Consider the following 24,741-nt stretch of genomic DNA (forward strand, 5'->3'; position numbering starts at 1 on the left):
TGGGACAAGTCTTGTGGTTAATACTGAACAACCACGAGATGACGAGATTGCTAAAAGATGCCGCGTGCTAGAGAAAAGACTCAAGGCCATGGAAGGACAAGATACTCCTGAACTGAATGCTTTAGACATGTGTTAGGTACCTGACCTGGTTATACCCACAAAATTCAAAGTACTAGAATTTGAGAAGTACAAAGGGGATAGCTGCCCAAAGCACCATTTGGTGATGTTTTTCCGAAAAATGACCTCTCATGCCCATGATGATAAGCTAATGATTCACTGTTTTCAGGATAGTTTGACTGGGGCATCATTGAGTTGGTACATGAAGTTAGAAAGGAGTCGTATTCAATCATGGTTGGACCTAGCTAACGCCTTCTTGAAGGAATACAAATATAATTTAGACAGGGCTTCCAATCGCATGCAGCAGAGGGCCTTATATAAGGAAAGCAATGAATCCTTCAGAGGGTATGCCCAAAGGTGGAGAGAGTTAGAGGCTTGCGTTGAACCAACACTCTTACACAAAGAAGTGATGGAATTATTCAGGGATACCTTGCAAAGTCCTTACTTCGAAAGGATAATTAGTAGTGCAACATCAAATTACACTCATTTGGTGTCAATTGGAGAACGCATCGAGCATGGCCTTAAAAGTGGAAGAATCCAATGCGCCTTAAATCGTCAGAGCATTGAGAGTGAATCTGTTGCCAGTTCCCAAAAGGAAGAAGAGGCTGAAGTTAATACAGTCTGGGAAATCCCACAAGGTCCATATCAGGGACCATCTTCTCCTTATGGTCAGTATCCTACAACTCAAGGATCTCCCCAATATCAACAATGGATTCCACCTCAGCAGCCATACAAATGGCAGGATTTTCCAAATCGACAGCGTCAACATGCTCAACCAAGGCCAAAAAATCCAGAGAGACACATTGATCCGCTTCCAATGCCATACAGTCAAATACTTTCGTATTTAATTGAAAGAGGATTGATAGTGCCAAAGGAGCTAAAACTAGTAAGTCCTCCATATCCACCAGGCTTTTACACCAATGCTAGATGTGACTTCCATGCTGGGGCACAAGGGCATTCAATCGAAGACTGCAAAGTGTTCAAAAGTAAGGTACAAACCCTGCTTGATTCCATGATGTTCTCCTTTGCGCCTCGAAGCTTGCAAGTCAACAATACTTCTTCACCTAGCTATGCAAGTCCATCAGTCCAAACAGCGGAAGATATGCCAAAGAGTAGGTCTGAAGATGATTATCATACCAGCCTCGACAAGCAGAACTACCACTAATCTGAAGAAGGCTAACCCAGCAGTGAACCAGACACGAGAGAGCTTCCTCTGCAATAGAAATCATTTGGCTATTTCTAGCATTTCATTTGTATTTTTCTTTTCATCTTAAGTACTTATCTGCTTTCAAGTATTGTTGGTTTCCTTTAATGGTAATATTAATGAAACGATTATGCATGTTTTGAACGAATCCTTTCGTATTCACTCATCTTTTCCATCGATATAAAAGATATTACTCCCATTCACTTATCAAATTGTTTTTAGCAAAGACTGAAAGGAGGATGACGAAAACAAAAGACCCATAATTGCTGACTGTATGCTTTCAGATAAAATCCTACTGATGATGTACAGGCATTGTTGTAAATCCCCAAACACTGGAGAGATAAGGAGTTAATCCCTAGTCAACCACTTTGAGCCTAGAAGTAGGAGTTCTTTCGGATTTACAAACCCTTATGTTTAACCCGGGGTAGGGTAGTGTTCAGTTAATCTAACTATACATTCGAATTACAAGATGAAATATCCCGTCTGTGGATCAACTACATGTCATTCTTCGCACACTTCCTGAAGTGTCAAAGGAACCTTGAAAAATCCCAAGATTGATGTCGGTCATTCTTCAAGGATCGATGACTTGGCAGTCACATCCTCTAAAAAAATCACCAAAGAAAAAGCCCGCTAAGTCGATACCCCCAAAGGCGACTTAGGCAAAAATTAGGGTAATCCTGGTGGACCAAAAGCTTCCAAAAGCGGTCCAGGCAAAAGTTAGGGATCAAAACAAAAATTAAAAGAGGTCAGGAAAACCCTATACGAAACAAAACAAGATTCAGTGACCACCATATCAAGAATCAAAGGGGCACCGACATCCAAAAAACAAAATAAGGTGACTGCCATTTCAAGAAAGCCTTGAATCTTCATCTTTCTCCTTACACTGTCAAGCCTTTTTGACAAATGTGTGTCTTATATTAGCTGAACGTAGGATTGGAGATCATCATGAAGAAGGGGTGGGTTAAAACAAAATTTGAGCCTTTGATCGCGACTTTATGAGTCAAATTTGGGGTACAAACTGCAAGTGCACAGTTCTATCGCGTAGTTTTAAAAGATATCGATCCCACAGGGACTTATGAATCGATATACCGTTATCTAAGGTTACTTCGTAAAGCTAAGGCGGATGATACTTTGATTGTTCGGGGGAAAAGTTAAAACAAAAATAAGATCTAGATTAAATATCAATAAAGCGGATATCGGTATGTAGTTCGTCGTAATTAGGGAATCAAATCTTCGTTGGTTTCTTGGTTTTTTAAAATAAATCTTTTCAGTAAATACTATTGATTAAAAGTCTTTTCTCAAACTCTCGCTCTGTTGAATAGACTATGACTTTATATTAACGCAGCTGTCACTTATTGGTTAAATCCAAAATCACCTTTTGAAAACAACAGAATCTATAGAAACTCTTTTTAAGAAAACACTAATCGTTTAAATACCCTCGTCTCAAACTCTCGCTCTGTTGACTTAGATTATATAATTAAATTCAAATGCTTAACTCTCGTCCTCACATTTAACTTTAAAAAATACTTTTTGAAAAAGATTAGAATTTAATTAACTCTAAAAATTGCTTTCGCCCTGATTTAGAATTAATGCTCAATTTACTATGTCCAGTTAAAAACTCAAACTCTCGTTCTATTGAATTTAACTTCTTTATGTCTTTTACTCTCGTACAAAAACTTTGTTATTAAACCTGTAACTTGGGACCATAAAAAGAGTGATTTATTTTTAAATGAAATTAAACCAACTTAGTTTCGATTCCTTTATTCCGCTTACTTTACATACTGATACCTAAGTAAATTAGCCAGACATGCTAAATAGATCTAAACAATCATTATGCTTATCTCAGGCAAATAATATAAATAAACAATATAGCAGGGCATATATAAATTCAAACAATAATTAAAGAACCTGAATAATTTATAGCAATCTTCGAACACTCCACCACAGACCGGTTGGATTTGTTCTTGAATTCTTCAATCGGACAGGAAAATAAAAAGCGAAGGAATAAAAATCTAGGATCTAACGTAAGGTTAGATCTAGTAAAAGGTACACAATAGTTTCCGTTGTAGAAACTATTGTGTGAAAAATTAATTAAGTGCTTAAAGGAATTGCTGGAAAAGAAAATAAAAAATTGCAAATAAAGCAAAAACTGTAAAAAGGTAATGGTATGTTTGCACAGCTGGAAGAGAAAAATTGAACGAAGCAGAGAGACGGCGGAGAGAGCCTGCAGGGTTTGCCAAAAGCCACTATTTATATTGCTCACTTTTTGTAACGGTTTCCAAAGGCTTTTCGTGTAAAAATCCTCACGTTCCAATGGTCAAGCGTAACAATAGGCTTCAACGTGCCTCTGTTGCGCTTCTGAAGCCAAAAATATAGGAGAATGGTGTGACGTCCGTCACACCATGTGTTACGCTCATAACACAAGTGGGCAGGGCGTGACGCTCGTCACACCTTGTGTGGCGCTCGTCACAGGTGCAGCGCCTGTGCTTTTGGGCTGGGCCTTGGCTTGGTGGCTTTTGCTTCTTTTCATTTCTTTTTGCACCTCCTTTTCTTCCTTTTTCACTTGTGCTTCAAATAAACTACCTGAGATAAATAGAAAGCAAAATACCAAGTAGTATCGAATAAAATGAAATAAATTGAAGTGAATAATAATATAATTTAATTAAATCGAGTCCTAGAATGTGATATTATTTCATGTTATCAAACTCCCCCATACTTAAACCTTTGCTTGTCCTCAAGCAAAATACAGTATAGAAATTGTTTAAAAATTAGCCAGATGAAATTTCAAAACACACATCAATTCGTACTAGGCTGCAAGTAGATTTTGTTTAGGAGTAACTTGAGTTTAATCTTGACATCAACAACTACCGTTACAACCTCAGGTAAACTCACCTTATGCAAACCAGTTCGAGTCATGCCCTTATAGCTAGCCTAGTTCTTTCACTCTTATTTCACCCGTTTTCATTCTAGCGAAATCACATTAAGCCCTTTATCATTTCGCGCACATAGTGGAGTGACCGGTTAGTGATTCTGATCCCCTTTTTAGCTTGAAGCTCTGGTACATTAGTCGGATAACTTCGTTATTTGGTCCATTGCAAATTGCGGGGGATCGGACCGTAGTTCGCCCTACCAAGTTCAGCACCAGATACCTGCTGAACCAACTCATCATGGATCTTTCGGATTATGTTTTTGTACGATCTGCAACCTTTAGATTAAATGATCTGGTAAGGATCACCTAACTTAGTTAGTGCATTTCCTGATATATATATTTTTATTTTGGGAATCATTCACTTATATTCATCGGCCCTCCACATAGTTTGCTATTAAGATGGTGATGACTTCTTGTATAAACTACTCGGGGTTACTATAAAGTTAAAAGTCCAGGGACTTGTATAACAGGTACCTTTCTAATCTAACATGTTGAGTTTTGTTTAGAGTGTTGGGGCGGTAATAATTTTTTTTGTCTTAATTTTTCTCAAGTTTGATTTAATAGGCAACCTTTATACTTACTGAGTGTGTTGAATTTTTGTTATGGCTCATGAAAATTTGAGGGAATAGATAATAGAAATTTCTCACACTAGGGACTTAATTTAGAATAATTATAATAAGTCTTTTTTTTTTAAATAAACAATAGAAAGGGAAATAACATTGAAAGGAAAGATAACGTACTTGAAAAGGGAAAGTTTAAAGAACAAGGTTTCCCCCCCCCCCCCCCCCCCCACACTTAAATGAAACATTGTCCCCAATGTTTCGGAGAAAACAAAAGAAATACAAAAAAAAAAAGAAAAGGAAACTAAAGTCAATGCTGCTTTCCGCCTCTTGTTCTTGGACCTGGTGATCTTTGACGTACTTCCAAATCATCAAACCTGCTGAGCAACTGAGCGAACCGCTGATCGGTGATTGCATTCCTCGCTTCCTGTTGTTGTTGCATCTGGCGCATCATCTGCATCACTTCGAGATTCTGCGCTTGCATACCATCGATAGCATCCATGATGTCGTCGTTGGTTGCTGGCCTTCTTCGTCGACGACGTCGTGAGGATGGACCAGCTGCATTATCGGAAGGGTTGAGCGGGACTGATTGTTGTGCAGGAACTTGATCACCTTGCTCCATTTCGGCGAACTCGTCTGAAGGCGGGTTTGCTTGTGTAGGCTCGGTGGCTTCGGGAGCATTCAGATCATAGATGTGGCGGTTGGGATTGGTGACATCTGTTAGGGCAATGTTGGGTAGAACAACACTTGGGACTTCCTGGTTGTTTACCATAAGGTAATACCCTCCGCCTACTCTGTTTTTGATTAGACGGCTGGACCGACAGTAACTTATATCCATGGATAGGGGAGGTAAAAATTCTAAATTTTGGAGTCGGTCCCCTAGGTTTAAGCCAAGTGCTATTGTGGTTATTAATCCGCCTATTACAAAAGGTTGACGGCCTCTAGCACATAGGGTGCGGATGTGATGAAATAGGAAGGAGGCAACGTTTACCTGAGTATCGCTTTCAAAGACGCATTGGAGGAAGAATAATTCCTTGGCGTTTACTTTGCTGTTGTTCGGTCTTCCAAAAACTGTGTTTTGCAGGATGAGGATAAAGTACCGGATGGTTGGGTTATGTATATGGGAAGCAAGGAGCACATCCCAGTTGTTAGTGTCTACACCGGATATTTTCCTAAAGAGGTCGAAGGCGAGTATGTGCCACGGGGAGTTCGGAGGTATCCTAGGGTGGACTTGACCTTCTACGGGGAACTGTAGCATGGTACTCAATTGGCTTTGGGAGAGGGAGTACTCGGTGTTGAACAAACGGAAGGTTGCGGTACCGGTTAAGTACTCGTCTTCACCGGTGGGAGTGTTGTACGAATAGGAACTTAAAAATTCTAAGGTTAGGGATGGATAGGTAGGTTGATTATGAGTGCACAGAAAGGTTAAACCAGCAAGGCGGAGCATCCATTCTATTCCTTGAAGTAATCCTAATTATTGTAAACAAGTTAAATCAGGGTACCTGGTGGATTGGATGCCTCGCTGTTGGAAACGCTCGAATTGCTCCCTTTGATAATTATCATCTTCGGATCGGAAGATGATATTGCCGAAAGCTTGGTTGCCCGCCATATCGATAAGTGGTTTGAAAGAAGTAAAGGTAATAAGAAGAAATGTAGTTTATAGAATGATTTGTGGTGTATGAAGAAAGGTATGGTGGGTTTTTATAGGAAAAATTTGGAAGTTGGAAAGGGAGTGGTTGAAAAGTAAATAAATGTGGGTAAATGTGAATAAATGGGGAAGGTAAAAAGGTGAAGTGGTGTAACGGTCGTGTCTCCAACGGTTGGTAACGTTCACATAGCCAGACGGTGTCACGCTCGTGACAGGGGCGTTACGGGCGTCACAAGCACTTGGTGTGACGTCCGTCATGGATTGTGTAACGTTCGTCACACAGTCATTCTGGCAACGTACTTTGTTTTTACCATTATATTTTATTGTTGTTATTTTGTTATGCCTATGTTTTATTTTATTTTGCTATTGTGATATTTTTAAATTGCCTTGCATGCTATTCTACTACCATAATATTGCATAAATATATTTTTAATAAGTCATGTAGGTAGCAACAGTAGAGAGCATTATTGATAGATATTGCATAAGTCATAATAAAGTAAAATAGATCAATAGCTTCATAAAATAATCATAATGTAACATTGGAAAACAAAAACAAAAATGCGAAAGATAAACAAATACTAATATTAAAAATAATGTAAAAAAAACTAATGAATAGCCTAAACTAAAACTAAGTAACTAAGAAAAACAACTTCTAGCCACTTGCGGGATCTCTGGCCGGTGGAGCAAAGGAGTTAACACGGTTTAGCAACTCGTGGAACTGATTTGTCATACTGTTCATATATCCCAAAAATTCTTGTCCCATGCTAGCTAGCTCTTCTCTGAGGGCGTTCTGTTCTGACATCAAGGCTTGGATGATGGTGTTATAATTATCTTCGGGCATATGATGTCTAGGATCAGGTATTGCCGACTCTTCGGTCGGGACAGGTTGAGGAGGAGGGTCAATATCATAATAACCAGATGGTGTCTGAGGGTCAGATTCAGCATAAGGAATCTGGTCATCACAAATCTCGTAGTCCTGGATGGATTCAGTAGATCTAGCAGGAGAAGGTGTTCCGTTCAGGTTGTAGAGCCAGTTACTGCGGTTATGAACACTAGTCCTCGGACTAGGCAAGGTGAATAGGCACAGAACTTGGTTGTTAATTATAAGCTCAAACTCTTCAGACCCTAGGTTTGCTATAAACATAGTGTTGAAGAGGAAGGGTATACTCATAGCCGCAATGCCACAGAAAGGGCTTAAGTCAAGCATAGGCTGACGTAATCCGATAGCATTACCGATCATGGTTATTAAACCGCCTATTTGAATTGGTGCTCGTTCATCTTGAATAAGGTGGTCAAAATTTGCCAACATAAAAGTGGCACCGTTTACTGGACGGTTCTGGGAAGCACAAAATATGATGAAGAGTTCATCACGTGAAACTGAGGTACTATTTGACTTCTTCCCGAAAAGGGTGTGGCCCAGGATCTTATGGAAATAACGAAAGGCCGGGTTATGTATGTTTCCAGAAAGAAACTCATGTTCCTCGGGATCGTCATTTTCGGTCAAGCTTCCCCAAAAATGTTCAAGTTCTCTATATTCAAAAAGGTCTTCTTGGCTCACTGTGAATGTATCAAGGGAGGTAGGGAAACCTAAAAGGTTGGTAAAGTCTCGAATGTTAAATTGATACTCCATGTTGAACATTCTGAACTGGATGAAACCTCTGCTTATTCCTTTTCCATGGCTGGGTAGATAGATCAGGGAACTAAGGAATTCTAGTGTCAGTCTCCGGTAGGTGACGAATTGTCTACGGATAGGAGAGGTTTCCCACCCTATCTGACTCAGCAAATACAGGACACTCTCTATTAGTCCAAGGGCAGTCATTGCCCAATCATCAGCATACAAACTAGGTAGCATCTCTCTTTCTGCTAGTTCCTCAAACTTTTGTTTCTGAGCTTTCCCTCTAAACTTGATACCCATACGATCAATTTGTCCCATCAGGTTAGTGTTAGCTAGAGAAAGGAAAAACAAGAGTTTTAGTCAGGATTTGGCCAAATGCCGAAAGAATAGAAGAAGAAAAATTAAAATAGATTAAGAATGAATACTAAATAAAATTTTAAAAGAATAATTAAGTAAGAAATGAAAATATAAATATTTGTGGGTTGTCTCCCACTAAGCGCTTTGTTTAATGTTGCAAGCTCGACATAAAAACTATCAAATATAATCTATAAAGTTTGGAGGCATTACGTCTAAGTGCAAGACTTGTGAATCTTCATTGTTTTCTGCATAGTGATAATGTTTTAGACGTTGCCCGTTTACGATAAATGGTTCCATAGATTTGCCTTTAATTTCTACCGCTCCACTGGGAAGAACATTGGTGATTTGGAAAGGACCTGACCATCTAGATCGTAGTTTTCTCGGGAATAACTTTAGCCTAGAGTTAAATAACAGGACTGTATCGCCTTGTTTGAAGATTTTCCTTGATATGCACTTGTCATGCTATTGTTTTGTTCTTTCTTTGTAGATTCTGGCATTTTCGTAAGCGTCTTGTCGAAGTTCCTCTAGTTCGTTTATATCAAGGATTCGCTTTTCACCAGCGGCCTTATAGTTTAAATTTAGATTTTTAATAGCCCAGTAGGCTTTATGTTCTAATTCTACCGGGAGGTGGCAAGATTTTCCATAAATAAGCTTAAATGGGGTTGTCCCTATGGGAGTTTTGTAAGCGGTTCGATATGCCCATAAAGCTTTTGGTAATTTCAATGACCAGTCTTTCCTTGAGGTGGCGACTATTTTTTCCAATATTTGTTTGATTTCTCTGTTAGACACTTCCACTTGCCCACTGGTTTGAGGGTGGTAAGGTGTCGCTACTCTATGTCTCATACCATACTTAAACAGTAGTTTTTCGAGTATCTTAGATATGAAATGCGATCCACCATCACTGACTACTATTCTCGGGACCCCAAATCTTGGAAATATTATATTCTTAAAGAGTCTAGTTACTACTCGCGTGTCGTTTGTTGGAGAGGCTATAGCTTCAATCCATTTTGATACGTAGTCAACCGCTACGAGTATGTACTTGTTACCGAAAGAAGGTGGGAAAGGTCCCATGAAGTCTATTCCCCACACGTCAAAAATCTCTACTTCCAAAATGCCTTTTTGTGGCATCTCGTCACGTCTAGATATGTTTCCTGTGCGTTGACATCTATCACATTTCTTGATAGCCGCATGCACATCCTTCCATATATTCGGCCAATAAAGACCGGCTTGTAGGATTTTGGAGCATGTTTTGGATGTACTTGCATGTCCACCATAAGGAGCGGAGTGACAATGTTGGATTATATTTTCTACCTCTTATTCGGGTATACACCGACGGAAAATACCGTCGGGGCCTCTTTTGAAAAGTAAAGGGTCATCCCAGTAATATTGTTTTATGTCATAGAAGAATCGTTTCTTTTGCTGATAGGATAAAGTAGGTGGAACTATTCTGGCAGCTAAATAATTGATGAGATCAGCGTACCATGGTGTAACAGATATAGCTAAGGTTGTTTCTACCTATTTATCAGCTTTATTTTCCTCCAGAGTAGCTATAAGTTTATCGTACGAGAAATCATCATTGATCGATGTTCTTTCCGGTTCCAGGTTTTCGAGTCTAGAGAGGTGATCTGCTATTACGTTTTCAGTTCCTTTCTTGTCTTTGATTTCCAAATCGAACTCTTGTAGCAGCAGGATCCACCCTAGGAGTCTAGGATTAGCATCCTTTTTTGTTAAGAGGCACTTGATAGCAGCGTGGTCAGTGTAAATGATTATTTTGGCTCCAACCAAGTAAGAACGAAATTTATCTAGCGCAAATACTACTGCTAAAAGTTCTTTCTCGGTTGTGGCGTAATTCATTTGTGCTTCATCTAGAGTTCTACTTGCGTAGTATATGACGTGAAGCTTTTTATCCTTTCGTTGTCCTAAAACAGCACCCACAGCGTAATCACTGGCATCACACATTATTTCAAATGGTTCATTCCAATCTGGTGTCTGCATTATGGGCGCGGAGATCAATGCTTGTTTAAGCGTTTGAAATGCTTCTAAACATTTATTGTCGAATATGAATTCAGCATCTTTCATCAATAGTCCAGTTAAAGGTTTAGTTATTTTAGAGAAGTCTTTAATGAATCGTCGATAAAAACCGGCGTGTCCTAAGAAGCTTCGTACTTCTCTCACAGTTTTCGGAGGTTGAAGGTTTTCGATTACCTCTATTTTGGCCTTGTCTACTTCAATTCCTCTATTTGAGATGATGTGTCCAAAAACAATTCCTTCTTGTACCATGAAGTGACATTTTTCCCAATTAAGTACTAGGTTTACTTTTACACATCGTTCCAGAACTCTTTCTAGGTTTTCAAGACATTCTTCAAAGCTTTGTCCGCATACAGAGAAATCGTCCATAAATACCTCCATGATGTTTTCGAGAAAATCGGCAAATATCGCCATCATGCACCTTTGGAAGGTTGCAGGAGCATTGCACAAGCCAAACGGCATTCGTCGATAAGCGAAGGTACCAAAAGGACACGTGAATGTTGTCTTTTCTTGGTCGTCAGGATGAATTGGTATTTGAAAGAAGCCTGAATAACCGTCTAGATAGCAGAAATGAGAATGTTTTGCTAATCGTTCTAACATCTGGTCAATGAATGGTAAAGGGAAATGATCTTTTCGGGTTGCTTTGTTTAATTTCCTATAGTCAATGCACATTCTCCATCCCGATTCGATTCGTTTAGTTATAGTTTCTCCTTTTTCATTTTCAATAACTGTTATACCTCCTTTCTTTGGTACTACGTGTACAGGACTAACCCATTTGCTATCAGATATAGGATATATGATACCTGCCTCTAATAACTTGGTTATTTCCTTCTTCACTACCTCACTCAGGATCGGGTTTAGTCTCCTCTGGTGTTCCCTAGAAGTTTTACAGTCTTCTTCTAGCATGATGCGGTGCATACAAATAGAAGGACTTATTCCTTAAAGGTCGGTGATGTTGTATCCTAGTGCGGTTGGATATTTTCTTAAGATATGCAGGAGTTTTTCTGTTTCGAGTTTTCCTAGGTCTGCATTAACTATCACTGGTCGTTCAAGTTCTAAGTCTAGGAATTCATATCTCAAATTTTTGGGAAGTGTTTTCAGGTCTAGGGTTGGTTTCTTAAGGCATTGCGTAGGATCCGGTGTTATTGCTAAACATTGGTTAAGTTTGTCTTCTACAAGATAGTCAGATGATTTGTGATTTTCTAACTCTGTTTCTTTTATGCATTCATCAATGATATCCATGAAGTAACATGTGTCTTCTATTGCAGGTGCTTTCAAAAATTGGGAAAGAATGAACTCAATTTTCTCTTCTCCCACTTCGAAAGTGAGTCGTCCTCGTTTTACGTCTATGATTGCACCGGCAGTTGCTAAGAACGGTCTTCCCAGTATAATGGGTGTAACTTCATCTTCTCTAATGTCCATAATTATAAAATCGGTTGGAATGTAGAATTGACCTATGCGCACATAAACGTTTTCAAGAATTCCTACAGGATATTTAACAGAACGATCCGCTAGTTGCACAAACATTTTAGTTGGTCTTAATTCTCCCATTTCAAGTTTCTTGCATATGGATAAAGGCATAACACTAATACCTGCTCCTAAATCGCATAAGGCTTTATCTATGACAAATTTTCCTATGTGACAGGGTATAGAGAAACTACCTGGATCTTTAAGTTTAGGAGGCATATTCTGGATTATAGCGCTACATTCAGCAGTGAGTGTAACAGTTTCGCTATCTTCAAGTTTCCTTTTATTAGAAAGAATTTCTTTTAAGAAATTAGCATATGAGGGCATCTGCGTAATAGCTTCTGTAAAAGGAATTGTGACGTTTAATTGTTTCAGTAGGTCAACAAATTTTTTAAATTGGCCCGCATCTTTGGTTTTAATAAGCCTTTGAGGGTAAGGGATAGGTGGTTTATAAGGTGGTGGAGGTACATAAGGTTCTTTCTTTTCTACGGTTTCCTTATTACGCTCTTCCTTTTCCTTAGGTTTATTTTCTTCCTCAGTTGACTTTTTAGAGTTTTGGTTCTCAGTTCTTGGATCAGACGGTCCTTCCACTTCCGTTCCATTTCTTAGTATGATTGCATGAGCGTGGCTTCTCGGGTTAGGTTGGGGCTGTCCAGGAAATGTACCAGTTGGGGCAGCAATAGGCGCTTGTTGTTGAGCTACTTGTGATATTTGTGTTTCCAGCATTTTGTTATGGGTAGCCAGGGCATCTACTTTACTTGCTAGTTGTTTAATTTGTTCGCCAGTGTGTACATTCTGGTTTAAGAAATCTTTATTGGTTTGCTGTTGAGAAGCTATGAAGTTCTCCATCATGATTTCCAAGTTGGATTTCCTAGGAACATTATTGTTAGGTGTAGATAGGATCGGCTTTTGGTATCCAGGAGGTATAGCTGGGGCTTGATTTGGAGCTTGTCCTGGTGCGTATAAAGCATTATTACTCTTATATGAAAAATTAGGATGATTCTTCCAGTTGGAGTTATAGGTGTGCGAGTAGGGATTTCCTTGAGCATAATTTACTTGCTCTGCTTGGATTCCTGTTAGGAGTTGACAATCTGCAGGAGTGTGACCTTGGATTCCATAGACCTCGCAATTCTGAGTTATGGCAACCACGGTGGCTGGAGGTGATACATTTAAACTTTCAATTTTCTGGACCAGAGCATCCACTTTTGCATTAACATGATCAAGGTTACTTATCTCGTACATGCCACTTTTCGTTTGAGGTTTTTCTACCATTGTTCTTTCGCTTCCCCACTGATAGTGGTTTTGGGCCATGCTCTCAATAAGTTGATAAGCATCAGCGTAAGGTTTGTTCATAAGTGCACCACCTGCGGCGACATCTATTGTTAACCTCGTGTTGTACAAGAGACCATTATAGAAGGTATGAATCACTAACCAGTCCTCTAAACCATGGTGTGGACAAAGTCTCATCATGTCTTTGTATCTTTCCGATGCTTCGAAAAGAGACTCATTATCTTTCTGTTTAAATCCATTTATCTGGGCTCTCAACATAGCTGTTTTGCTCGGCGGAAAATATCGGGCAAGGAAGACTTTCTTCAACTCGTTCCATGTGGTGACTGAGTTGGAAGGAAGAGACTGAAGCCATCTTCTAGCACTATCTCTTAATGAGAAAGGAAAGAGACGAAGTCGAATTGCCTCTGAAGTGACACCATTAGCTTTAACAGTATCAGCGTATTGGACAAATACGGATAAATGAAGGTTTGGATCCTCGGTAGGATTTCCAGAGAATTGGTTCTGTTGCACGGCTTGCAACAGTGAAGGTTTAAGTTCGAAGTTGTTTGCTTCGATGGCGGGCGGAGCAATACTCGAATGCGGCTCATCTTGCGATGGAGCGGCGTAATCTCGAAGAGCACGAGCTGGTTCTGCCATCTCGGGTATCGGTGAAGGAAGAAGATTTTTGAGATCAGGAATTTCAATAGGAGGGAGATTGTTTGCAGCACGATATTCCCGAATTCGTCGTAAGACTCGAAGATATAGTTCGATGTCGTTGATTCGTAAATAGAACGGCTCGCCTTGTGAGCGAGTGTGTGGCATACAAATCAACGAACGAAATAAAAAAAATAAAAAAAAGCCTTAGTCTCTACAGCGTAACAGAAGAGTTACGATATCGACTAAATAAAAAGTCCCCGGCAACGGCGCCAAAAACTTGATCGTGAACTTATGAGTCGAATTTGGGGTACAAACTGCAAGTGCACATTTCTATCGCGTAGTTTTAAAAGATATCGATCCCACAGGGACTTATGAATCGATATACCGTTATCTAAGGTTACTTCGTAAAGCTAAGGCGGATGATACTTTGATTGTTCGGGGGAAAAGTTAAAACTAAAATAAGATCTAGATTAAATATCAATAAAGCGGATATCGGTATGTAGTCCGTCGTAATTAGGGAATCAAATCTTCGTTGGTTTCTTGGTTTTTTAAAATAAATCTTTTCAGTAAATACTATTGATTAAAAGTCTTTTCTCAAACTCTCGCTCTGTTGAATAGACTATGACTTTATATTAACGCAGTTGTCACTTATTGGTTAAGTCCAAAATCACCTTTTGAAAACAACAGAATCTATAGAAACTCTTTTTAAGAAAACACTAATCGTTTAAATACCCTCGTCTCAAACTCTCGCTCTGTTGACTTAGATTATATAATTAAATTCAAATGCTTAACTCTCGTCCTCACATTTAACTTTAAAAAATACTTTTTGAAAAAGATTAGGCCCTGATTTAGAATTAATGCTCAATTTACTATGTCCAGTTAAAAACTCAAACTCTCGTTCTATTGAATTTAACTTCTTTATGTCTTTTACTCTCGTACAAAAACTTTGTTATTAAACCTGTAAATTGGGACCATAAAAAGAGTGATTTATTTTTAAATGAAATTAAACCAACTTAGTTTCGATTCCTTTATTCCGCTTACTTTACATACTGATACCTAAGTAAATTAGCCAGACATGCTAAATAGATCTAAACAATCATTATGCTTATCTCAGGCAAATAATATAAATAAACAATATAGCAGGGCATATATAAATTCAAACAATAATTAAAGAACCTGAATAATTTATAGCAATCTTCGAACACTCCACCACAGACCGGTTGGATTTGTTCTTGAATTCTTCAATCGGACAGGAAAATAAAAAGCGAAGGAATAAAAATCTAGGATCTAACGTAAGGTTAGATCTAGTAAAAGGTACACAATAGTTTCCGGTGTAGAAACTATTGTGTGAAAAATTAGTTAAGTGCTTAAAGGAATTGCTGGAAAAGAAAATAAAAAATTGCAAATAATGCAAAAACTGTAAAAAGGTAATGGTATGTTTGCACAGCTGGAAGAGAAAAATTGAACGAAGCAGAGAGACGGCGGAGAGAGCCTGCAGGGTTTGCCAAAAGCCACTATTTATATTGCTCACTTTTTGTAACGGTTTCCAAAGGCTTTTCGTGTAAAAATCCTCACGTTCCAATGGTCAAGCGTAACAATAGGCTTCAACGTGCCTCTGTTGCGCTTCTGAAGCCAAAAATATAGGAGAATGGTGTGACGTCCGTCACACCATGTGTTACGCTCGTAACACAAGTGGGCAGGGCGTGACGCTCGTCACACCTTGTGTGGCGCTCGTCACAGGTGCATCGCCTGTGCTTTTGGGCTGGGCCTTGGCTTGGTGGCTTTTGCTTCTTTTCATTTCTTTTTGCACCTCCTTTTCTTCCTTTTTCACTTGTGCATCAAATAAATTACCTGAGATAAATAGAAAGAAAAATACCAAGTAGTATCGAATAAAATGAAATAAATTGAAGTGAATAATAATATAATTTAATTAAATCGAGTCCTAGAATGTGATATTATTTCATGTTATCAGCCTTATATCCTTTTGTTCAAAAAACCGTGAACCATGCCACGTTACAACCCTCAAAAGACCTAATTGAAGTAGGGTTTATTCTGAAAGCATACTACAACAAGGTTGCGTAAACTGACTCCTAAATATTTTCTAATCACCTGTATTGGCATCATATTCCCACTATATCTTTCACACACTAGCTAAATCAGCAATGCGTTTGAACTAATGGTTCATTTGTCACACACAATCACATCACTTCAATAAATGATTTTTCAAACCTACATAAACATCGCATTAAAATTACCATTGATTAAATAAACAATTTTAAACTGTAAGTAAGTACTTTACATCAAAGAAATTCCCACAATAAGGAACAATCAGAAGAACTTGATCATTCGTCGATGCTGACCCAAATCAAGACTACTTCCTAACCATATGGATTAAGAGCATGGTATCCAATGATTATGAATTGGTCAGTCAAAAAATCCCCAAGCATCAGTGGATCAAGGAGGCAAATAATTTCAAAAGATTCAGTCCGTATGGGGAAAGCCTTTCAAAATACCAATCAGGGGAAAACTACAGAAAGATTCATACACTGGGGCAAATTTAGGTTTAAGCCATGGTATAAATGTTCCCAGGGTTTCCTTTCAAAAGGGAGAAATTCCTTCAAGGACCCTACAGGCTGGGGCAGACAAGTTGCAAAGAGCCTTAGGGCAGAGCAAAAGCATAATCACCATGCATTGATTATGTCACTACGCTCATTAAATCATTTGCAGACCATCATGGTACATCAGGCAAAGAAGTTGAGGCTCTCTCAAGAACAAACACATTGTCTATCAACAAAAGATCAAACTTGGGGCATCAAGAGCGTCCATATTTATCCTGCAATCATTACATCGTCAAACGATTGAGTGTCAGGAAGTCAAAACCTCTCTCCAACCAAAGTCCAATCCTTATTGGCATCTCCAAAACCAAAGTCCAATCCCTATTGGCATCTCCAAAACCAAAGTCCAATCTCTATTGGCATCTCCAACCAAAAGTCCAATCCATATTGGCAACTACCAAAAATAAAAAGTCCACTTTGTTGGCATCTTCATAAACTCAAGTCCAATCAACATTGGTACCCAGAAAGTCTCGCCTTCAAAAAGGGAGATCGATCCGAAGACAATCAACATTCATCTTGCATTACCACATGCACTGCATACAATAAACACACATGAATTTCCTTCCAAATAAGGAAGTTGCATATCAAAAATCTCTCTCACAAAAATGAGAAATTCTCATTAACATGCATCATATGCATACATAACATAATAAATCCTTCCCGTCAACCCTTTGATGAGGACATAACCTGGATTTTTCTTTTCCGTCAACCCTTTGACGATGACCAACTCCTTTCCATCAGCCCTCTGATGATGATATCTTACAAAATTCCTTTTCCACCAACCCTTTGGTGATGCCACTCCCTAGTGAAGTTTCTGTTCCGCCAAACCTTTGACGATGATAGATCTTTTCCATGAACCCTTTGATGATGCCACTCCCTAGTAAATTTTCTTTCCGTCAACCCTTTGACGATGACAAATTCTTTTCCATCAGCCCTCTGATGATGACAATCTTTTATGTCAACCCTTTGACGATGATATTATATATTTCCTTTTCCACCAACCCTTTGGTGACGACATCCTTTACCTTTCCGTCAACCCTTTGACGATGGAACTCCATAATGAATTTCTTTTCCATCAGCCCTCTGATGATGACAATCTTTTCTGTCAACCCTTTGATGATGACATTTACCTATCCATCAACCCTTTGATGTCGACACTCACTACCTTCCATCAACTCTTTGATTATGATATTCCCTAATAATCTCAAAATCCTAATAAAAATATCCAATTACCCATTTGCATTCCCACATGCATCATATGAACCATTCATAAACGGTTTTCCTACCAAACAGAAAATTCAAAAAACACATTCATATCAATCATCAGCATACGCATGCATAACACTCCCACAAAATAGGAATTTCAACAAAAATAAAAATCATTCGCATTCCTACATGCACAACCAAATATCCCCAGCAATTGCATACATACATGCATCTCATGCATCATCCCATGCATGGTATTTCCACCCAAAGTGGAACATCATACAGAAATCAAACATAAAATATCAGGATCCAGAGCCATTCATGTATGTCTTGGACATTCCTTATTGCTAAAATAAAGTCATTACCCTGCATGTGCTTGTGGAATCATTTTTCCAGTAAGTCATTCTTCAATTTTTATGATTAATAACGATATTCCCCAACATCTTTGCTATCATTGCTCCACAAGCAGAGGTTACCATAAAAGTCTCTTATGAGCTTCCCCCTTACAGAGCCTTTTCAGCAAATTTCCTCCAAAGGGAATCTTTTCTAAAATATTTCCCCCAATAGACAAACATTTGAGATACTGCTTCATTTATCTGAAGAATCTCATTTATTTATTTGAGATACTGCTCCATTTATCTGAAGAATCTCATTTTTGCTGTTTGAGATGCTGCTTCATCAATATGAAGAGTCTGATTTTCAGTTTTTTTAGAGATACTGCTCTAAGTATCCTCGGAGAGTCTTAGATTCAATTAAGGTATCTTTCCCTTGCTGGAACATCTTAATTCTATCATATAAGATGCTGCTTTGACTCGATACAGAGAATCTCATTTTTACCGTTTGAGATACTGCTTCATCAATAGGAAGAGTCTCATTTCATATTTTTTTAGAGATATTGCTCTAATATCCTCGGAGAGTCTTAGATTCAATTAAGGTATCTTTCCCTTGCTAGAACATCTTAATTCTATCATATAAGATGCTGCTTCGACTCGATACAGAGAATCTCATTTTTGCTGTTTGAGATGTTGCTTCATCAATATGAAGAGTCTCATGTTCAGATTTTTTTAGAGATACTGCTCTAAGTATCCTCGGAGAGTCTTAGATTAAATTAAGGTATCTTTCCCTTGCTGGAACATCTTAATTCTATCATATAAGATGTTGCTTCGACTCGATACAGAGAATCTCATTTTTGTTGTTTGAGATGCTGCTTCATCAATATGAAGAGTCTCATTTTCATATTTTTTTAGAGATACTGCTCTAAGTATCCTCGGAGAGTCTTATATTCAATTAAGGTATCTTTCCCTTGCTGGAACATCTTAATTCTATCATATAAGATGCTGCTTCGACTCGATACAGAGAATCTCATTTTTACTATTTGAGATACTACTTCATCAATATGAAGAGTCTCATTTCAATTTCTTTTAGAGATACTTCTATAATATCCTCGGAGAGTCTTAGATTCAATTAAGGTATATTCCCCTTGTTGGAACATCTTAATCCTATCATATAAGATGTTGCTTCGACTCGATACAGAGAATCTCATTTTTGCTGTTTGAGATGCTGATTCATCAATATGAAGAGTCTCATTTCAATTTTTAGAGATACTGCTCTAGTATCCTTGAAAAGTCTTAGATCCAATTAAGGTATCATTCCCTTGTTCGGAATATCTTAATTCTATCATATAAGATGCTGCTTCGATTTGATACAGAGAATCTCATTTTGCTATTTTAGATTGCCGCTTTATCAATCTGAAGAGTCTCATTCAATTTTTGGAGGTATTTCTCTAAGTATCCTTGGAGAATCTTAGATACAGTTGAGGTATCACTCCCTTGTTGAAATATCTCGACTATGTCATATGGGATACTGCTTCATTGATACTCAGAAAATCCCTTGTGCTCAACTCAAGATACTATTCTGACGATTCCCAGAGAGTCTTGACTGTTTCATTTTACCTTTTGATAACTTTTCTTACTGTATTTCTCACTGCATTTTCTTTCTGCATTTCTTCCTTGCATTTCAGAGGACAAAATTTGGGTCTTTTCATATTTAAATATCTTCCACTACGAATGTACGAAGACTGTTGTCATTCTTACTTTCTAGTTCAAGGTAATAAAATAGGGGCAGCTGTCATACCCCAATTTTGTCCAGGCATTTTAATTTCTTTTATAAATTCGATTTTTAATTCCAGTTTGCATCATATGTATAGCATGACATGCATTTCATTATTAAAATCTAAAATATCAGTCGGAATAAATTCTTGAAAATACAGTCAATTTGGTTAAATCATTCCTCAAGTACGCGCAAAATCAACGGATAAAAAGTTTCGAAATTAAACTTGCAGACGTCAGTATTATTAATCTACGGTTCACGTAGTTTAATCAGATATGCTCGTTATATTTTTCGACGACTTCTTCAACTGCATTTTAATCCGTCTGAGCCTGTTAACCGGTGAAAATTCATTTCAAAATTAAAAAAAACGCTGTATTTTTTCAATAAGTATATTTCGCACTGATCATTTTAATGTATCGAATTTATTTTTTTGAGCAAATTTTCGCCCGACTTTTATTCATTTTTAGTTGTTTTAATTTTGTTCTTTCGTCAAAATAGTCAGATTAAATAAATAGAATTTCCCATGTTATCATTTTAATTTTATCATGATTATTTTCAAAGTTGTGAATTTTATTTGATTCAATTGATTGAAATTGATTAAGTCATCTAAAGACAACATTATAGGCATTTTAATTTATTTAAATAGTGTGTGCTTCTTGGTGTGCTTCTTTTATTCGATCCGGACCATCAATTCGAATTAATCAATGGTCCATGTTAAGCAATCCATATTTTTCCTATTTCATCCAATCAAAAGTTAGAAATTAAATAAATTAGCTAAAAAATGCGTCTTCCAAGGACAAAAGGCCAGCTAGCACTCAAGGACCCTACCTCCAACGGATATACAAAAAATAAAATAAAGGACAAAAGTGATAGGAGACCACGAATGTCTCTCTGCTTCAACTCACATACACCACTGGTCCAAAAGGAAGAAGAAAAATGAAAAAAAAAAAGGAGAAAGAAACTATTCCCTCCTCCACTTCACACCGTCGTCCACCCATCTTCTTCCTCTCATCCTCGCCGGAACCGCCATAGCCACCCAAACACATACCCTTTCCACCACTCCCGTTTCCACTTCCTCCGCCTTCCGCCGGAGACCTCTTACACAAACCACATCTCCACGCCGTCTCCGCCCTTCGCCAACCGAACACGTCACTACCTTCACCAGCGTCACACGATACAACCCACCGCACCTCCGTCGAACCACAACAGCGCGCACTCACCACCGCCACTACGCCATCTTCACCGGTCAACCTCCGCCGTGTATCTCCTACCCTCTGGCACAACCAAATCAACACCATCGAAACCATTTCGACCTAACCTTCACACCGCCATCACCTATCCCCCATTTCCGGCACCATCAATTTCAAATTCGGCATTGTGACCTCCGACAATATCGTCGCCATGTTTTCGGTCTCGCGGTACCTATTTTTCTCTTTGATTCTATTCTGCTTCCGTTTCTTCTTTTCTGTTTTCGACCTGTTACTTTCTTCCCGTTTGATTCTGCTTCTCCTTTCTTCTGTTGTGGAGTTGTCGCTGTTATGTTATAGTTTTTGCAGGTTTTTCCGTTTCGAGCTTGGCTTTGTTCGCGTTTGCATTTCACATTGCAGAATGACGTTCGTGTGTTTGGTTGCGTTTGGAGCTTGTGTGCGTGCTATGTTGTGGCTTGAAATGCAGAGTATACTACTTTATAAGTTATAGTATTATATATTATTTTATAAGTTACAGTTAGTAAGGAGGTTGAAATAAAGAATTGAATTTTAAAGAGTTTTTCTTGGTTACCGTAGAAAACGTTGTCGGTTACATTTGTTTTACAAGTGCCAGTAGTAATGGCTAGAAATGCATGTCAATATTTTATTTTAAAACATATGTGAATCCATACTCTGTTTCTTCTTTCTTTTATATTATTTTTTTCTTCTTCTTTTTTCTTCTTTCTAACTTACTTTAGTTGTTACTCATCTTTTTATTAATATGATTTAACCAAGTAGAATATGTTAACTATTATTTAGAACCAATAGAATGCTTTAACCATTATTTAGAAGTAGTTTGTTGAGGTAAGTATTAATTGTGCTTAGATGATAAATATTTTAATTTTTGTTCTTCCCCAGATAAATTTCATATGTTCATTAAGTAGAGCTGTAATTTTTGTTTTTTGGATTTAATGTATATTTCGGTTCAGTTACAATGTCTGTGCTGATTTTTATTTCATGTTTTGAGCATTGTAAAATTCATAATAATTGTGTTAATATGCTTGGTTTGCTGTTTTGATTATTTCATCGTATAAAGTCAGATTAAATCCGTGTATTCGACCTTTATATGTCGTTATGTCACCCAATTTTCAGTATATCAATTGAATGTTTTCACCGAGTCATGATTTTGTGTTTGACATTACCTATGTTGTCATCTCGCACAAACTGGTTTGTGAGCACATAGTGGCCAACCCACTCCGCTTCAATTATTTTAGATTTAATATTGTCATTTATTTATTTATTTTAAAATTAATTAATTAAAGTTTTGATTAAATTAAGATGATTTTGTTAACTAATTTTAATTAACTTAATTATTCAATTATATTAATTCTTAATCGAATAATTTTGATAATTGATTTTAATTACCTTAATTGGACGACTTAATTGAATTTTAATCAATTAATTTTGTTAATTAGAAGTCGACCAATTTATTTCAATTTCACCATTCATGTTCTACCATCTTTTTATAATATAAAGCCTGATTCCGTTCCATTTCATCATCAATACAAAACCATGATTAAACCATTAAAAATCACACAATTCTCGATTCAATCGAGCCTCTTTTTCCATACCTTTGTAAGTTGATTGCTTTTAGCATCGCTATCAACCTCACGTAGCTTACTCTTGGGCTTTCTTACAACGAGGCCTATTCGACTATTAATTAATCGAGTAGATGATTGATACACTAATTATAATTTAATTTATTCACGAACACAAATTTAAAACCTCGATCCAATGTCGAGTATTTTCTTTCAAACTCAATTGAAATACCCAATCACAATCAAACACTATTTCATTTGGAAATGAAAAGGGGGATGGCTTTGAATTTTCAATTCCTCTCCTCGATTATTTGAATACGAGTTCTCTTACTCGGTTAGTCAAATAGTCGCCATTACTAACTCACCCCAAACTTAACCTAATCAAATTATTTTCATAATAATGAAATCAAAAGGGGGATGGTTTTGAGTTTTCAACTCCTCTTCTCGATTATTTGAATACGAGTTCTCTTATTCGGTTAGTCAAATAGTCGTCACGTCTATCCATCCAAAAAAACAATTAAATCAATTTATTCTCATGATAACGAAATGAAAAGAGGGATGGTTTTAAGTCTTTAACTCCTCTCCTCGATTGTTTGAATATGAGTTTTCTTACTCGGTCAGTTAGACAATCGTCATTTCTTTACAAACCTTAAACCAAGATTACATCAAATTATTTTCATACTAACAAAATAAAAAGGGAGATGATTTTGAGCCTTCAACTTCCCTCCTCAATTGATTGAATATGAGTTCTCTTACTCAGTTAGTCAAACAATTGTCATTTTCCCACAAACTTGTGACTTAATCAAATCATTTTCACAGTAAACTATATGAAAAGGGAGATGGTCTTGAGTTTTCGATTCCCCTCCTCAGATGCTTGGATATGAGTTGTCTTACTAAGCCATTCAAGTACTTGTCGTCCATTCTAAAATACATCAACCATATACAACCTTATTTTCGTAAATACTCAGATGAAACAGAAAACGGTCTAGAGTCTTCTATTCCCTTTCCCGATTATTAGGATACGAGTTGTCTTACTCGACTATCCGAGTAATCGTCATCCAATCAAAACACCTTAATTATTATCAAAACCCTTTTATAATTAAGGATGAAACAAAAAGCGGTCTAGAGTCTTCTATTCCTCTCCTCGATTATTAGGATACGAGTTGTCTTACTCGACTATCCGAGTAATCGTCATCCAACAAAAATATCTCAACACATCAAATATATTCTCCTCGCCCCCGCGTGACCGAAACCAATCAAACAAAACATCCAGCATATTAATCCAACTTGTCACCCTCGTGTGATTAAGACTCTTTTTAGAAAGAACATTGTTTAAATCCCTTATAACGGGCATAACAAACTAGTGCTTAAGCCTCCGCCGAGAGTAGACAAGCCGACGTTTAGCCTTTAGAACATGACCTAAATATATGTTCACTAAAAGACACCAACCAATCGTAGTTCCCCGAACTACGAATGCTCTGATTTCCTTAGTACACCATAAGGATACGTAGGCAGGAGATTGCTATATCTTCGCGAGCACACTAATAAAAAACCTCCCTTTTCCCCTTTCTGAGGTTCCCATCCATCTCTATTAACAATCTTTATCACTCGAAGAAAACAAACAACATAAGTTAACATTCAAATCACAAAATTGAACTAAAAGGTTCCCGTTGAGTACAACGGACGTGAGGGGTGCTAATACCTTCCCCTTGCGTAATCAACTCTCGAACCCGAATATGGTTGCGATGACCATTATTCTATTATTCAAAAGGTTTTATCGGTATTTTCCTATTGCGTCATTGGGATAAATAAAGTTCGGTGGCGACTCTGTTCGAACATAATTTTTTCCGCGACCATCGCGAGGAATCGTATTTTCGAGATGCGACAGTTTGCTAATTGGGAAAATGTAAGGGCGTATTCGACGTTAAATAAATAAAACTGGACAGTCCCACTAGAGCTATTTGTGTTGGGTGTGGGACTAATTTTTTTTTTTTAATGAGCTTAGGAATTCTAATGTTAGTTGAGCGTAGACAGGGTCTTTGAGAGATAGAAAATAATTCAAATTTAAAATATCTATCATATAGTTAACACTATCTTGAATTCCTTTCTGGCGCTTAGAGACGTGTACGTCTCCTCTTGTAACTCGCCTGGCTCACCATTTCTGAACACTATTTC

The 24,741-nt window shown here is 37.7% G+C and overlaps 1 protein-coding gene and 1 non-coding gene across 2 annotated transcripts in view; both read left to right on the forward strand.

The window, feature by feature from the left end:
• Positions 1-5,930: 5,930 nt before the first annotated feature.
• Positions 5,931-24,741, forward strand: part of LOC127102402 (uncharacterized) — a 94,607-nt gene continuing 75,796 nt past the window's right edge. Inside the window, exons 1-3 of the mRNA XM_051039772.1 lie at positions 5,931-6,025; positions 20,707-21,199; positions 21,338-21,363. Of these exons, the coding sequence (XP_050895729.1) occupies positions 5,931-6,025; positions 20,707-21,199; positions 21,338-21,363 (614 nt within the window). The remainder of the gene's footprint in view (positions 6,026-20,706; positions 21,200-21,337; positions 21,364-24,741) is intronic.
• On the forward strand, positions 13,367-13,473 carry LOC127108707 (small nucleolar RNA R71). Its single transcript, XR_007796229.1, has one exon. It is a non-coding gene; the product is annotated as a small nucleolar RNA R71 (small nucleolar RNA).

This window comes from Lathyrus oleraceus, chromosome 7, assembly GCF_024323335.1.
Source record: "Lathyrus oleraceus cultivar Zhongwan6 chromosome 7, CAAS_Psat_ZW6_1.0, whole genome shotgun sequence".
In the NCBI taxonomy this organism is placed as follows: Eukaryota; Viridiplantae; Streptophyta; class Magnoliopsida; order Fabales; family Fabaceae; genus Lathyrus; species Lathyrus oleraceus.